Source organism: Belonocnema kinseyi, chromosome 2 (genome assembly GCF_010883055.1).
Source record: "Belonocnema kinseyi isolate 2016_QV_RU_SX_M_011 chromosome 2, B_treatae_v1, whole genome shotgun sequence".
NCBI classification, from domain to species: domain Eukaryota; kingdom Metazoa; phylum Arthropoda; class Insecta; order Hymenoptera; family Cynipidae; genus Belonocnema; species Belonocnema kinseyi.
The window spans coordinates 159,166,762-159,184,666 of NC_046658.1; the positions used below are offsets into that span (position 1 = coordinate 159,166,762).

General features: G+C 31.7%; 1 protein-coding gene across 1 annotated transcript; it reads right to left on the reverse strand.

Moving 5' to 3' along the window:
- Positions 1 to 3,157: 3,157 nt before the first annotated feature.
- Positions 3,158 to 17,641, reverse strand: LOC117168260. The gene is made up of 2 exons (XM_033353764.1): positions 17,565 to 17,641; positions 3,158 to 4,109 (listed from the first exon to the last, which is right to left on the reverse strand). Exons 1-2 carry the CDS (start codon positions 17,620 to 17,622, stop codon positions 3,499 to 3,501), a joined length of 669 nt encoding a protein of 222 aa, XP_033209655.1. The 5' UTR covers positions 17,623 to 17,641; the 3' UTR covers positions 3,158 to 3,498.
- Positions 17,642 to 17,905: the final 264 nt, after the last annotated feature.

Here is a 17,905-nt window from a genome sequence, read left to right on the forward strand (position 1 = left end):
AAGGACTGTGCACTGTGCACAATGGCTCAAAGGTTAAAAATTTGAGAGCAACTACGAAGTCGTCGATGCTGTAAATGAGTATTTTAAAGGACTTGATGAATCGGTCTATAAAAATGTCATTACTGAATTAGAGCAACGTTATGACAAATGTATTAGTCTCGAAGAAGATTATATTGAAAAATAAACTAATAAAAATAAACCCTCGTAACTATTTTTTCTGTGATCTGCTTCTGAGCACGATGCCATTTACTTTATCTTGATACACTTGTTTAGTTCGTCGTTCATGTTTGATTATCTCAACATGCCCAAAACATCTGAAAGAATTTCTTTCACTGATGTCAAGTAATGTCTCCTTAGCGACACATTCTTTAAGGATATTTTATTACTCCCTCCCTAGTGGAAAAATCTTCTGGCGTTGGCGAGCCCCAGACTAGAGCGTCTAGATTCTAATCTGGCGTAGATCCGACGGTCTAGTCTGGGGCTGGTCATACCTGTAACACTTTTACAAAGTTTGTGGCTGGATAGTCTAATCAGACGCTATTCTGCCGCTGGTCCCAGGCGGAAGTACATTACTGGTACAGTACTGTCCCAGTACAGATTGCTGGAGTGCCTGTACTTATTTGTAACGCTCCGCAGTACTGACTTGCAGTACTGACAAGCTAATGCACATCAGTATAATTACAAAAGTGTAAGTCTCAAATTTTTGGTTTAATTTAAAAACCCGCTATTGCTATACTTTACAGATATAAAAAAAAGGTATTCAAACAAATAATAATTTATTGCGAGTATTTTGTCTATCAATGTTGATTGTTTTTGCTTAGATTGAATACATATATTACATTTTTAAACATTATATAACAAATAAAATTTCTAACGCGACGGAGGTTCGAACGTTCATCTATACATGAACCTATTGCCTATAGCAGTCGGGAACCTTAACCATTGCTCTATACTAACAGAATTGAAAGTCAATGAAAAAACCATCCTCATAAACTACAACTTAAAAAAGCTTTTAAAAACCTTTTATCAGCTCCATTTTCCCAATAATTATTCTTTATTATTATACATCATATACATGTCAAATAAATTAACTGTTAATGGAAACATAAATATAAATCAATTTAAATTTTTTAGGTTTCGTAGTATAAGATTTAATAATATTCTTTCAATATGTTTTTGTAAGCCATTTTTTTCCCAAATTTGTTCTAAGCAATTTTTATTTCAATTTTTTTAAAACAATTCTTGGCAGACATTTTTTTAACAATTTGTTTCAGATAGTTTTTTATTAATTTTTTAATTGTTTACAATTTTTTGGTCGCATATATCCACTAATTTTTCTTTGTTTCACTTTTTTATTTTTAGGTGTTTCATATTAGTTTACAACGATTCGGAATAATGTTAAATGTAATTTTTAAGAAAAAATTGATTCTTCATAATGTTAAATTTCTTATTTTGTATGATTTTAGACAACCTGACAGTTCCTCCAAAATAGTGCAAAAAATGTGGCTGCTTGACACTTAGAAATTTTTATAGTATGAATGACGGACCAGTCCCAGAACTGGGCCAAACTAGTCTGTCAATACAATACGTGAAAAAAATTATTTTTAATGATGTTAATTTTTTCTTTTGTATAATTTTAGACACTCTGACAGTCTTTCGAAAAGAGTGAAAAAAATTTAGCTGATTGACGCTTAGAAATTTTTATGTTATGGATTGCTGACCAGGCCCAGATCTGAACCAGACTAGACTGTCAAGGTAATAAAAAAAAAGATTTTAAAAAGTGTTAATTTCTTATTTTGTATGATTTTAAACAACCTGTTTTCCGCATATCATGCGCAGTAATTTCATTTTGTTCGCGTTCTTTTTTCCTTTTCTTGACAGTTGAAAGTCAACTGGCTATTATAACATGACTTTGAGTAACGCGCTTGGTAGAAAGTCAACTGCTTTATCTACGTAAAATGTACTTCATAGGTTAATTTAAGACAAAAAGATTGTTGATGTTTCGTCAACGCGTGCGTGTTAAATTAAATTTATAGGTTAATTTAAGTCAGTTAATTGTTGAAATTTATAAGATTTATGCGCTATAATTCATTTTTTAGGAATATGAAAATGTTATAAAATTAAAAATTGAATAATTTTAGGAAATAAATATTTTTGTTAAAAGTGAGCATTAAATAAATGATTCATCTGGGGAATTTTATCCCTCATATCATCTGAACTTGTTTATAGATTATATACACTAAACAAGGTACTTATATCCATTTCAAGTCACCAGGTACAGAACGTAAATCTTCAATTCTTTTTATATCTTTTTTATCATGTGTGTAAGATTATTTTATTCATAATTAAAATCCCTTATGGATCTGAGTACATATATCAAAATAGGAAACGTTGACGAAACGACTACCATAAGCTCAGTGTTGATCGATACTATACAGCGATATCGACGCTATATTAGCTACTCTCAGCTGCTCTCTTGATGCCTCTTTAAAAATCGCCGAAATCCGTCTAAATGTTTGCGCATCGCCGCATCGCATTTCGCGCACGCCTTTCTGCCAGCACGAATTGAATTTCAGAGCGCGCGAATGAAAATCATCCTAAACTCAACATACCTGTCAGTTAATCATCATATTACTTGTATATCAGATAGGAGACACTGCACTTAAGTTCCATTTCTGGTTGAAATTAAGTGACTTACTTAATTTAATGCAAAAATGAAATTCATCTACATTTAAAATTCATCATCTGGTATTACTGTGAAACTGAAATGAAAGCATTTTAATGTGTTAAGCTGCAAAATTAACATGATGAAAAAATTCGCGAGAAACAAAAACTTGCATCTTAAGTTAGCGCAAGCATAGGAGATTAAATGAGGACGAAATAAATAACAAAAATTTATAGTAGATTATTTTAGTTGATACCCTTTTATTTAAAATTATTAATTACAATGAGCTATGTTATATTGATAAATTTTCCGACTCATATGTGAATCTCTCTAACTTTATAGGTAGCACGCTGTTATAATAAGTGGAATGGCTGTAAGAGCAGCGAGAGAGTGGTAAATCAAAACGCTCTCTTAAATTTCGCAGACATTTGACTCAAAACTAAGCAAAAAGTCAAGTAGTATTGTGTACCATACAATATTGCACAATTAGTTTCTACTGTTTTCGCAATATCCTTTTTTCTCATAAATCAGGTATAGCTTGTGCGACCTGCCCTATAAAAAACCAAATCTACGATCAAACGGGATCTTCCCAGAAAAAGCTCTAATGATACCATACTCCATACTCCAGCTAGTATAAATGACAATTAGGTTTGTTTTTTACCCATACATATATCTTTAGATTGAACAAACAATAGTATTAACTATCATTGCATATTTAGGTGCGAGGAGTTTATCATAATGTTACAACAAACCGTTATGTGATAAAAATCTATCTTTACAGAATCTTGAGAAAAAAAGTCATTGTAGCAAGCATCATTTTAGACATTGGCGTCTTATGGACTACCCCTTCTTGAACTTGAAGCCTGGTTTTGATTCGCGATACGTCGGTATGTCTTATGATATACGTCATTGAATACGTGCCAGATTCGCTGTTTGATTTTTGGAATCGTCACGTGACCTTCTCTAATACGATCTAGTAACAAGTTTTCTGCTTCGTCTGCTGCAGTGTATGCACTTATGAGTGCTAACTTCTGTGCAACTAGGTTACCTTGACAGTACGATTCCGCTACTATTGTATGAGCAATCTTATCGCGCTCTGTAATCAATGAGAAACGACGAAGTGGACCTAATCTCATATAGTCAGCCTTAGCGAGCTCTACCCATTTGCTCTCAGATGGTGTGTGAGATATATTAAATACGACAAATTGAGGCGCATGATCAAGCGTAAAGAATGGCTGATCAAAATAATCTTCAAACAGCGCTCCAACGATGACATTATTCCTGATTAAGAAAAGGCTATCTAGACGGATATCGTTTCGTATGCCATTGTAGGATTGGAAATTGTCATAATTATAAATGTTACCGTGGTACTCTCGGACGTAAGGAAGGAGGCCGTTGTATCCAGGAAATAATGCGTCTAAACTCGTTCTTGAACTTATTAATTCTGAAACAAAAAATAGAACTATGTAGGTGAATTTCAATATTTACAATAGATATACGAGAGATTAGCGTTCAGCGGATAATGAATAACAGTAGATAACCCTACTCAAAGAAAAAAAAGAAAAAGACAAAACGTTTCTTTGTCTCACTTAATTTTTAAATTAACTTGGAGATCCTCCAGGTTAGAAATACTCAAGGTAGACTTGAAACAAACTCATACAAGCTTACGCAGACTTGGCACTGCGCATCGCGATTAGACCAGAACCAGAAGTCATCATAAAAGGCGCAACAGTTTGATACAAAAAAAGACAAATTTTCAACAAAATATCTGACTTTGCAACTGAAAAAGGTAATCTTTATTCTTTGCATTTAGAATTCTTGAAAAAAACTTTATCAAAAAGATCTCTTTTAGATGGCAGTATTTATATGCATCTTCATATTTTGAATTGTCTGCTTAATTAAGTATAGTCAAAGATTAAGTTTCTCAAAGCTCTGTAGGCTTTGAGGTACACATTCTCATCGTGACACTCGCGCTGCGCTCTCGTTTTCCGAAAGACATTTGTAAACAGGTTTTGTTGGATTTTTTTCTTGTAACTTTCGTCGTTTTCCACACTTTTTTTTTCAAAGTTATTTTTCACGAATAAAACAAAAAGTACGCGTCCTATCAAAAAGTGATTTTTAATGAAATTGTAGATCTTTTTTGGGATAACCATTTTTTTTTATTCATCTTTTTTCGCATCCTACATAGTTTGTCCACAAAATGGAATTTTTTATTTTCCATTATTTTTTCTAAACACAATATTTGAATTTTCGATTTTTGAAAAAAATTCAAAAATTGGTTATGATTATCTTGTAGGGGTTTTAAACAGAAATGCTTTTCTTCTCTTGACTTTTTTTGATATCGTGCGTTTTTCGGCTTCAAATTTTGATTTTCGGTTGATTAAAAAAATTTTGAAAACGCTATAACTCTGAGAATTTTCTTTTAATCGAAAAAAGTCATACGGATTAATTTGTTTTTTGTTTTTTATACTATAAATATCCGTACATAGAATTTTCAAATTCATAAAAAAGTTGTCTCAAAAATTTTCAAAATGGGATCACTTTTTGAATTTTTATCAAAAATGGCTGGTTCACGAACTCGCCCTTTCTTTTAGGAGCTAAAAAAGTGTGGCAAGATGAATTTAATTCTTTTATTTTTTCGAGTTATCGTGTTTACGCGCGGACAGCCGCACGGACAGACAGACAGGCAGACGCTATCGTGAAAACCTGATTTTCGGATTCAGGAGGTCTCGAAACGTGGAGATATGTTAAAAAAGTGTGATGTCGAATTTCCGACAATTCTAATACTTTCTCAATCATAAATGATGAGAATGTAAAAAATTCTTTTAAGCAAATAGAAAGGTCTTCAACCAAGAACTTTTTTTTTACCAAAAAATACGATTTTCTAACCAAATGCATGAATTTTCAACTTCTACTAAATATCTATTAAAATGCATGATGTTCTGCCAAAAAGATTATGTTTCTATCAAGAGAGTCGAATTTTTAAATAAAAAGGTAAATTTGTTATTTTAAAATAAAGGAGAAATAGTAAATCTTCTGTAAAAAAAATTCATGTTTAACCGACGTTGACGAATTTTTATCGAAATAGTTGAGTTGTAAACTAAAAAATATATTTTAGAGAAACAAATTTGGAAAAAATAGAAATTTTCTACTAAAATTATGAATCTTCAAGAAAAAGGATATTTTTTAACCCAATAGATGATTCATTAACTAAAAAGATGAATTATCGACGAAAATATGAGTTTGAATCAAAATTACGAATTTTTTTTACAAAAAAAAAAGAATTTTCAACCAAATGATTGAACTTCTAACCAAAAACATAAATTTGATACCCAAAAATATATTACAATCGAAGAGAATAATTTTTTAGCAAAAAAGTCGAATCTTCAACAAAATATATACATTTTAAAACCAAAAACATTAAGTTTCAACGAAAGTTACGAATCTTTCCCCCCAAAAATTAATTTTCAACTAAATATTGGAAACAAAAAGATAACTTTTGGCAAAACACATTCATTTTCTACCAAATAATTAAATTTTTATCTGAACAATATTATTTTTAAATCAAAAATATTATTTTAAAATCAAAAATCGAATAGACTAAGACGATTAATGTTCTACAAAACAAGACGAATTTTTCACCACGAATATAATATTTCTAAAAAATACGTGAATTTTTAACCAAATAGTTGAAATTTGATCTATAAATAAGATTTATTATCAACAAAAAATTCAATATGTTAATTTTTAGTTATGGCTATTATTTTCCTTTGATAACTGAATACCTAAAAAAAAATAGTTCAGTTTTCAATAAAGAAAAGTTTTATCTAAGAAAAAAAAAGAATTTTTCACGAAAATACATTTTGTAATGAAGAATATACTTCACTAAAAAAGACGCATTTTCAACTAAATATTTATATGAATTTTCAATAAAATAGTACAATCCTCAAAATTTAAATTTTAAATCAAACATGAAATAATTAAATATTTAGTTAAAAAAAGGTTTTTAAACACACAAGACGAATTTTGAAAAAAAAGAAACTTTAAACCTAAGATATACATTTTAAAAAAAAGTTGAATATTTCAAAAACAAAAAATGAATTCTCATCGACGAATAATAATTTCTGCCAACAAAATTAACTCTAAACTCAATACATTAATTTTCAACTAATTAGTTGAATTTTCAATTATAAAAAATCACCTTTCAACTAAATGTCGAATAATTAAATTTATATTTTAGAACTAAAATGAAAGTAAAAATGGAACAGTTGAATTTTTAATTGAAAAACTTTATCTTTAACCCAAAAAAGAGATTTTTAACATAATAGTTAAACTTTCAGTCCAGGGGAATAGTTTTCTCCTAAAAAAGAGGAATTTTTCTCAAAATACCAAATTCCGTAAAATACCAAAATACATGCATTTTTAACTAAAAAAATTAACATTTAAACACAAAAATGGAATACTTTTTTTCTAATTATTTCTCTTTTTATATATCTCATATAATTTCGAGAGTTTTATATTTCATTTTAGCTTTTGCCTCATTTTATTCTTCAAAATTGTAAATGTATTGTAAGTAGATGAGTTTTCAATTAAGCCATTTTGACATTTTAACAAAAGGTGGAAAAGTAAGTAAATATCTGTAAAAAAATGTAACCGATCATAAGGCATTTTCAAAGAAATAGTTTAATTTTCAAATAAGAAATATAAATGAAAAAATTAAATTTTTACTAAAATGATAATTCTTCAACAAAAATATTCTTTTACAAAATGTACGAATTTTCAACCAGAAAGGTAAATTTTAGACCCGAAAATAATTAATAGTTTAACCAAATAGTTTAATTTCTAACAAAAAAGGTGAAATTACAATTAAAGAGATTAAATTTTCTATGACATATGAAAAAGACATAAATTTTCAACGAAAAAGATTAATTTTCAAACAAAAATTGCGAATCTTTCCGCAAAAAAAAAATTTTCACCAAATAGTACAATATAATTTTAAAGTAGAATAATATAATTTTGAACTAAAAAAAGATTAATTTTCAACCAAAAATTTAATGTGTTCATTTTTAGTTATGGAAATTATTTTTAACCAACAAATGAAGAATTTTCAACAAAACAGTTCACTTGTTAACAACAACAAATTCTTATCCAAAAAATGAATTTTTAACTGAATAGAGACATTTTCAAAATGTAATTTTCAAGTGAAACATGAAATAGCTCAAAACTCATTTAAAAAAAAAATTCAAACAAACAAGACGAATTTTCAAAAAATAAATCAAATTTCAATAAAATGAATAAATTTTTAACGAAAATTTTGAATCTCTTACATGAGAAAATTAATTTTCGACTACCAACATAAATTTTCTAACAAAAAAATTTACTTTGGAAAAAGTACATCAACTTTTTACCAAAGATTTGAATTGTAACTATAAAAGATCACTTATTAATCAAATATCGAATAATTAAATTTATATTGAAAAAAATTAATTTTTAATAAAAAAAGAAAAAGTTTGGAACATAATATTCTAACCAAGAAGATTAATTTCCTATCAAAAAACACGAATCTTAACAAAATACATGAATTTTCAGCTTAAACAGATAAATTCTGGACTAAAAATGAAACAATTGCGTTTTCAAATGAAAAACTAATTATAATATAACTATAATTTATTTCCATTGTGTAAATCCTTATGGATATTTACATACACGAAATTAATCCCTTACGCATCAGAAATACTTAATTACTAAGGTCCTTTGAGACAATCTCACAGAAAACTAAAATTCTAAAAATGATAATCCACTTACAATCTATGAACTAATGAACAATCTGTGAATCCGTCCCATTTATTATTCAACAACTTTGCCTTCTTTGGCCTCCGATTCGAATTCTTTCGCATATCTACAAAGACCGACGATTGGTTCCTCAGTAAAAATTTTGCACAAATTAACAACGATTTGTTTATATCCATCTTTTAACAGCCGCTTATCGACTTCATTCACCTACTTTTTTCAATTTGCGCTCGTCCCCTTTCGAATACCCGCATATACTCCATATCTTCGTCTTCTTCTGCACACAATCTACAGTCTACATTATTATACCCTTTATTTCCCGCTTTTCCTACGTTTCCACATGGGCGGCTTGTCCACTGAATTTTATCTGGACGACTCAACTTTCGGTTCCTCCAGTAACCTTCCCCTCCCTCTGCCGTCATCCAACTTTTATACTGAGTACAGTAAGAAAATTTTTCTATTTTTTCCTCACCTTCCCGTTTTTCCTTCTTGAATAATTTTTTAGTGCCCCTCCGGAGTGCATCTAGAATTGCATTATCTGTACTTTGATCTCCTACCCACCCTATGATTAGCTCCACCCCAAAATCTACCAAAGCTTGTTTCAGATTAGTGCCCCATGTCGTGGGGTCTTTGTTTTTAACTGCTCTCAATTCGTCCTCCTTGTGGCATATTTTAGGGAGTCGATCGTCTTCCATATTAAGGATTTCTACGAGATAACTACCTGCCCTTATTTGTGCTTCTATCTCAACACTACATTTGCCTGTTTCTCTTCTCCAAATGTACCCTGGTGAATTCCTTCCTATCTACTCCCATGACCATTTTAGCAAACCTAGCATGAGCCCTTTCCATTTCGTCCCTTCTTTCCCATCCACAAATCTCGAGTCTGTACATTCCTCCTGACTTGGTTAGGACATCCATTAGATAAAGTCTCCATTTTAATCCCCCTATTCTGGCTCTACTCATGATCCCCCACGCTATATTTTCCGCTTTTTGAATTTTACCGACAATTGCTTTCGTGTGTTTGCTGTAATTATCCCCTGCTGCTGAAAACCAGAAATCCGGATACTTATAACTGTCCACAACTTCGATTGTTTCCCCAGAAAATTTCCAATTTTCTTTTTTGCCCTTACCTAAGCATCATAATTTTGGAATTGCCCGCATTGATTTCAAAATTATTTTTGGCTACATATCCTTCTAGAAGTTGTAGCATCCTTCTTAGGTCCTCCGAGAAGTTCGCCACCACCGCGAGGTCTTCAACGAATCTCAACGCAAAAATGTTTGTCTTCCCTATTACCGATCCTCGAACATTCTTGCTTTCGCAGATTTTATCCATATTATCAATAAAAATGTTAAATAGAGTTGGATATAAAGGGCATCCCTGTCTCACTCCTCTACTGGCTTTAAAAGTATCTGTGAGTCCCTCCTCTGTGATCACCTGGTTATCTGTTTCCGTGTGGATGGCTTTTATCATTTCCAGCATTTTCCCCTTGATACCTATTTTAGTGAGTCTTTTGAACAAAACTTTTCAGTCGACTATGTCGAACGCCTTTCTAAAGTCGATAAACGCTATGAATAGTTTCCCTCTTTTCCTTTTAACTTTTTATTAATCAAGGAGTTCAATACAAAAATATGGACTGCTTTTTCCCAGCCTTTCGAAATTACACCGTTACTCCAAAAGCCATTTAATATTTGGAGAATTTCTTACCCCCAAATCTTTGTTGATTCTCTTATAAATTCTACCGGTATCCCACCTTCCCCAGGTGACTTTTGTTTTTTCATTTTCTTAAGAATTTTATCCAGCTCTTCTATCGTTTTGTTCTCATTTAGCCTATCTTTTTAGACCTTCCCGCATTTTTATTTTCAGCTGTTGTCTTTTTGTTACAAGGTGCTCCCTCCCTTCGTATGGTATTATCCCGAGCGGTGTTGTTTATTTCCGTGTTTTTCAAAGTGTTATCTACTCCCAGTAAATTTTTTAAATTATTTTTTTATCGATTCTTCCCTATTCTTTGACCTTTGCGCTGTTTTCGACTTCTAAATTTCCCAATTTCCATTCAAAAATCTTCCATGTTCCTGCTTTCTTCTACTTTCTCCCAATGTTTTTCTTTTTGTTCCTTGATTTTTTCCCTATACAGATTTCTCAGTTTCTTCCTCTCTTTCTTTAAATTCATATTATCGACCTGTCTTTTATTTTTTAAATATTTTTTTAGGCAAGCCCAAACCTTTTTCCTTTGAATTGCACACTCCTTATCGAACCATTTTCCCAAGCTCCTTTTTTAGTCTTGCTTTTATTCCTACCTTCGTGATCACTCTTACTTTCTTTGCTGCCTCCCATATACATTTTTTGAATATGTCTCACCTTTCCTGCTACCCTTCCCTCCTAACTTCTTCCTCCCACAACTTACCCATTTCCTCCCTGAATTCATTTTCTCCCCTTGGGTCTCAGACGAGCTTTTCTGCTTCGAATTTATTTTGATTTTCGTAATCTCCTACCTCTCTGTTACCTTCCCTCACCTCTAAATTGAACGTTAGTGGAAGATGGTCCGATTCGATTGGTCTTTTCACTTTCATTCCTACTATTGGACAATTCTCTTCAGTCTCTAAATATATCACATAGTCGAGGACCGACTCTCCGTCTTCGCAGATATGCGTCTAATTATCTATCCTGTTCCCTTTAATTGTACCATTTAAAATTATAAAATTATTATATACAGAAATGATTTTAAATTTTTTACCACTGGCTTTTAGAGCTGCACATTCCACAAATAGGCCATATTCCCACTCAGACACCTAACAGCCTTCCCCATATGTTTTTCTTACTCCAACCAAATGTCCCCTTTTCGCCCTACCTTTCTTATTGTCTCTCGAAGCTGCCTTATCACACCATATAAAATCTGGATCTAATTTGTTCTTAAAGTTGACAAAAGATTTTTCCTCCAGCCAGGTTTCCTAAGGAATCACCAAATCGTATTTGCCATCATCTTTGCTATCAAACTCCTCTTTTCACTCCAAGTGGCTAATTTAAGCAATGTCCCACTTCCTATCACTCTCATATGTTCAATGGTAATAATCACTGCGGTATGTCCCCATATCGTATTTTCCATCTTCCTTGCCGCTCTTTTTCCTCTTTTCGCACCCAACCCCTTCACCAGGGCCCAGTTTTTCCTTTTTCTGCGTTCTTCTAATTCCCATTCTCGTTCTCCCTTTATCGACCAGTCCGGTTTTTCCTTGATCTCTCCTCTCTTCCCATGATAATTTGCTCTTCCTGTAATAATTTCTTGGACACTATCGTCAAATTCTCCAGTTTCGTTTCCGTTGTCTTTTCTCTCATCGTCCTGCAAGGCAGTACGACTTCTGATTTATGGCCTTTCTAATCTCTTTGTTTGATTGTGTTTAGAAATCCTCCTATCTGCATTTTCAAGTCTGGACTTCAGATCCTGGATTTTTTCTTTCAACTTCTCATTTTCTTCTTTCCATGCTATTTCTCTATCTCTGGCCCAAGTCAATGCTGTTTCCGCAGCCACGTTTCTCTCTTTTAATTTTTCACTCCACACTGGGTTACACATTTCATCCTTCAACTTCCCTGTTATCTTGTTAATTTCGGCGCTGCACTTTTCACCCACCGGGCATCCAATACTTCTCTGAGTTGGGTAGTATCCACATATTCACTTTTATTATTGATAACCCGGCTCTCCCTCTTATCGTCACATTTCGTTAAGTCTTCCAAGCTCTTACTCCTTTGGAAAATGGAAAGGTTAACTGCTCCGGTGTTTGTCCTTTTTTCTATCGTTACTGACCGCGTCGTTTCATTGCTCTCACTAGAAGCTTGCGATACACCTCTCTCTTGGGTCGAATCGCTCTTTCTACTATTCAGAAATTTTTTGAGTTCAATTGCACTTTTAGTTTCCAACGTATCCGCTCTGTCAACTTTCTTTGGTCTGCCTGGGCCCTTTTTGAACTTTCCACCATCGTCAAGTTCTTCCGGGGTACGCGCTGCGGCGCCACCTTTTGCTACACTTCCCGCTTTCTGTCCCCCTTTGCGAGGTTCCCGCTTTTCCCGATATAACCTCGAATTTCAGACAAATTTCACATAGTCTTTCCTGAGCCCTCAACGGCAAAAAAGTCAAGATAACACCCAAACTAGGAAAACCCGATTCACTTTATCGAATTTCACTCCCCGTACAAAAAAGACCCGCAAAGAAACCAAACTCCAAGTAAATTAGCCCAACTCGCCACTGCGTCACGTGCGCACACCACAGCGACCGGAAGCCCTCAATCTATTAAAAAATAATTTTTAACGAAAAAACCCTAATTTTTCACAAAATCATTAAATTTTCAACCAACAAGAATAATTTTCTCCTAAAGAATACAAATTCCCATCGAAATACCTGAATTCTCAACTAAAAAAATTAGCTTTTAACCACAAAATGGAATAGCTTATTTTTGCTAAATATTTCTATTTTTATATATTTGAAACACTTTTAATATGTTCATATTTCATCTTATACTCTTCCTCTTTTTATTCTTGAAATTTTTTAATTTATTGTTTGGTTTCAAAATCGCGCGTTTTTCGTCACTTCTGGTTCCAGTTTAATCGTAGCCAAGTAAAACATTAAGCAGTTTTGTCACAAATTTGTCAAGAAAATATCTAAATTAAATAATTAATGAAAAAAATTAAATAATTACAGCTCTAAATAAATGAGTGAGGTTGACATCTTACAAAATTATGTTCCCGTTGGAAGTTATCACGCTTATATAGAAATCTTTCAGTTGGGATTAGATAATAAAAATATTAAATATTAAACATTAAAAACATTTAATGTTGAAAAGTTTTGAATGATTGCTAATATCTAAAATGGTAAAATTTTAAATTCCAAATCGCTTGAATCGAAGAATTTATAACTGTGAATCTTCAAAATTGAATAATTTAAAAAAATAAGTAAAATATTAAATACATTAAGAAAATAAAACTTGAACAATAGAAAATTTTAAACTATATATTTTCAAGAGTTTACAATCGCAATTCCCACAAATTGTAGAACTTGAAATGGCAAATGTTTCCAAAGAAACCCCAGACCCTTAAAACCAAAGAAGCGTTAGCAACAGAGAATTTACAATAAAAAAAGCGGTTAGCTATAAAACAAGGTTGAATAATTACATTTACAATATCGTCGCCGATAATGCTGTTTCCAATTACCCAAAAAAACTCCCTGACCATGAGTAAAACATTGAGTTTTGAAAGTTTTTAGGGCTGGTTATATTTTATTTCGAATTTTTTGTGATAGAGATCATTTTTAATACAATTCTATTTCTTCATAATAAATAGATAGCCATGCATTATACATACATTTTACATTGGCATACATTTAAAAAAAAATTATAATTACTCTCAATAATTTGCAGCATTTTTTACAATTTTACACTTTTGGGCCACTATTCAATCACAGCGAGCTAATTATACAATCCAGTTAACAAGAATAATTGTTTTTACAATTTATTATTCTCTATGAATATCTTTTCTTATAGTAATGCTAGACATTTTCGGCTTTTAATTAAATTTTTGCTTTTTTAAACTTTTTTCTGAGTAAATTATCTTAGATAATTGATGGAAGGTTTCAATATTTTCTGAAATTTTTATGTTTGCTTTGCATGCTGGTAATAGAAAAAGGAAGTAAATAATGGAGAGAATCACTTATATAAAAAATCTTACCTTTTTTGGGAATATATTTTTCTGAAATAAAACAGATATTCTAAACCTTTTAGTTGAAATCGCTATTAATATTTATTATCGTAATAATAATTACTATCTCACCAAGTAAAAGTAGACAAACAATTACAAGTTTCAGAAAAAAGCCCAGCATTTTTGCATTAATATAGGATAGTATAGTCACGAATAATAATAATAATAATAATAATAATAATAATAAATTTGTTTTAAGAATAGTGTTTATTGAAATGTATTAATAATTTCTAGGCCAGATGTAAAAAGTCAACAAAAAGATACAAATTTTAGAGAAACCGCAACTTCCTATCATTATTCAAACAGGATATTATTCCAAATAATGATAAATTGTTTAAACAATGACGTTCATGTAAACATCTAATTGTTAGTAAACTGTAGCGTATAAGGTATCAGAGACGATTCGTATTTAAAAAATAAAAAAAATATAAAGAACATTATAATAATGCAAAAAAACTCGCAAAACCAAAATTTTCACATACGAGGTTTTTTTTGGTCCCTATAGAGCAGGTTTATAGAGGTGACATTTAAAAAACAATTATTCATTTGCATGTTACAGCAAATTATAAAGATAAATGTTAAATATTAATTCGTTCACTTAATATTGATGATTTGAAATCAAATTGATGAAAAAGGATTTTTTTCTAATGGGAAATACGGATTAAACTTTATGGAGCCTGCCGAACTTCTAAACATAATTTTTTTCAAGAAAAAAACGCAAGGATTCGGGCTCTATTTATGGAAATTCGAAGAATAGTTTTTGAAATCATTTTTGTACCATCCTAATCGGGAACTCTTTGGAATTCTTTCGTTAAAATTACTGGAGTTTTCAAAGGAAGACTTGTCTGAATATCGTAAACTTTTAAGTTTTATAGTTATTTTACATTTTTGGTACTGCTTGCTTCAGACATACATGATGCTTTTCCTTCAATGACATTTTGACGAGTGTGCACTTGCCGCCCGAGCGAAGCGAGGACGGAAGTCACCAGAGGAGGAATAGCCTTGCTTCCATGTTAAACTCTATATTTTTTGGCATACCCTCCTTGAAAACAAACATGTGAAACAGATAACGGAAGTTTGATGCGCATGACTAAACAGGTTCAGGATCGAGAAATCTCTATGTACCTCTCTTAGTTCTTCCTTTCACCATTTTCCCTTTCTCATTTTCCATTCCCTTTTATAATTCCCCTTCACCATTTCTCTCTTCAGCCCTTCATCTTTCTCGTTTTACCCTTCCCCTTTTCCGATTTCCCTGTTATTTTTCACCCTTTCCCATCCTTTTTCAGCCCTTCTCCTTTCTCGTTTTTCACATACTTTTTTCCAATTTCCTTTTCACTTTTCACCCTTTCCGCTTTACGATTCCCTTTACGATTTCCCTTCGCATTTACCCCTTTCTCGTTCCCCCTTGCATTTTCCTTCCCCCTTTCTTAATCCACGTTACCGTTTTCCTGTGCTCTTTTTAATTATCCTATTTACTGTTTCCCCTTTCCCTTTACACAATTTCCCCTTTTCGCTTTCTTCATTTCCTCGTTCCCTTTACCCAATTTCTTTTTCTTATTCTCCTATTTCATCTTTTACTTTTCCCCATTTCCGACTTCCCTTTCCCTTTACACCCTTTCCAGTTTCTCATTTTTTCCTTTCCTTTTTATTTCCAACATTCCCCTTTAGTGATTCGTTTTCTCCTTTCTCCTTCCCCTTTTATCCTTTTCCTTTTCATCCTTTTCCCGTTCCCATCAACCTTTTTCTCTTTTTCCTGTATTCTCTTTTTCTTTTCCTTTTAACCTTTCAATTTTTCTTTTTATTATTTTCCTTTTTCCCCATTCTCCTTCACTGTTTCCTCTTTCTCTTTTCATCCTTCCGCCTTTCCCCTTTATCAATTTCCTCATTTCCTTTACCCTTGTTGTTTTACATATTCTTCCCGTTTCCCTTTTATTTTCCTGTTTTCCCAATCACCCATTTCTCTTTTTACCCTTTACAATTTCTCATTTTCTTTTTCCGTTATCCTATTTCCTTTGTCTGTTTTCCTTTTCGCTTGTCCTTTTAACCTTTTTTTTCAAACTTTTCAATTTGGTTCAACCTTTTGCTCTTCTTCCCATTTCCCCCTTTTCTTTTTTCTTACAACTTCTGACAGGCTGCTGTACGTGCGTGAATGATTTAGGTGCCTGCATTCCATAATTTTTTGGTATCTGTCGTAGTTTGCGAAATAATTAAAAAATTTTATTTCGTCAACGAAAATTCGGCAGATCAAAACATTTATTTAGTTCACATAAAGCTCACTAGAACGCTTTCTTATAAAAGAAGAAATTAAAAAAAAAATCGGTAAAAACATAATTGTGAGCGAAGGATGAATATCTCAGGTTGGTCAAAAATTATGGGGATTCAAAAAAAAATTATTTTTTTTAAACCACAACATTTAACTACAGACGATATCGTAGAATTTTTTTGTTTAAATCGAGAAAATAGGATTAAACTAATTTTCTCTAGAAAAATACATATAATTTGTTGTTGAGAGATTCTGCGATCTGAGGTGTCGAACCCGCCTAATTTCAAATGGATTTAGTAAAGATACATTTGCCTAATTTTAGTTTTAAATCCATCTTTATAATTTTGGAAGGTTTTTCAGAGTATGATAAATAATTGAAAAAGCTTAAGTGATATTTTTGAATCATATCTTCTTGTAAAAATCTAATCTTTTTATTTAAAAATGAAACAAATAATCCTAATTGATCTACGTTGTAAAACATTCCACTATTTTGGCTTGAAATTAACTTTTTTGTTTCAAACTCATATTTCCTAATAGAAAAATATATGCCAGATCGCGTGACTACAACTTAAAAAAAACTGGATTCTATGATATAGAACAATTTTTGCTTACTATTAATTTTATATTAGTTTGTATTTCTTTGTATATGTTTCAGGGTGTACCAATAAAAAATTAAAAAAGAATTAAGAATAAAAAAAGGAAATAACCCCCAATTTCTGGCACCTCGAAATTTTTCGTTCCACTAAGAACGGGCCCAGCAGACCCGAGCAGACTTCAAACGAAAACATATCTAGTTTGAATAGAATTAGCTCCATTTATTTTCTTTCAAATTGTAGCGCAGACTCAGGCAAAAATGAGTATTGTAAAAATAGATTTAGATTAAATTTAGATTAAATTGCGTATAATGAATATTTTGCAAATAATTATAAAACCTTTTGGCAAAAAACACAGCTGAAAAAACGTCCGGGTCCCTGGGACCCATTCTAGTACTTGAGGGTTCGTTATATACTTTAATTGAAAAATTTCGTAAGACAAAAAGAAAGAATAATCATGTTTGTTTTATAGTTTATTTAATGTTATGGTAATTATATTATATATTATATATTTACCAATTGATTCGAAGAAAATGGCAAATGTGAGGAATAGAGTACCACCGGTCATCCACATTTTTTCTTGTAGTAGATGACAGCAGATAATGGTGATTTAAACAAAAAAGAAATATTTTATAACATGTTTTCGTATATATAAAAGGAGCCTCTCTGTATTCGACGTGGTTAATTTCTATTGGTTGGCTCTTCCTTTTTGACCCCCTACTCCATCCGCGCCAATAAAATATCCACGTCGTATATAGCCAGCCGCTCCTCACTATCTCATTTGACCTTATAAATTGAATTCTGGGTACGTACACTTATTTAAATAACAATCAAGTTGCGTATAGGTTTTTTATTTT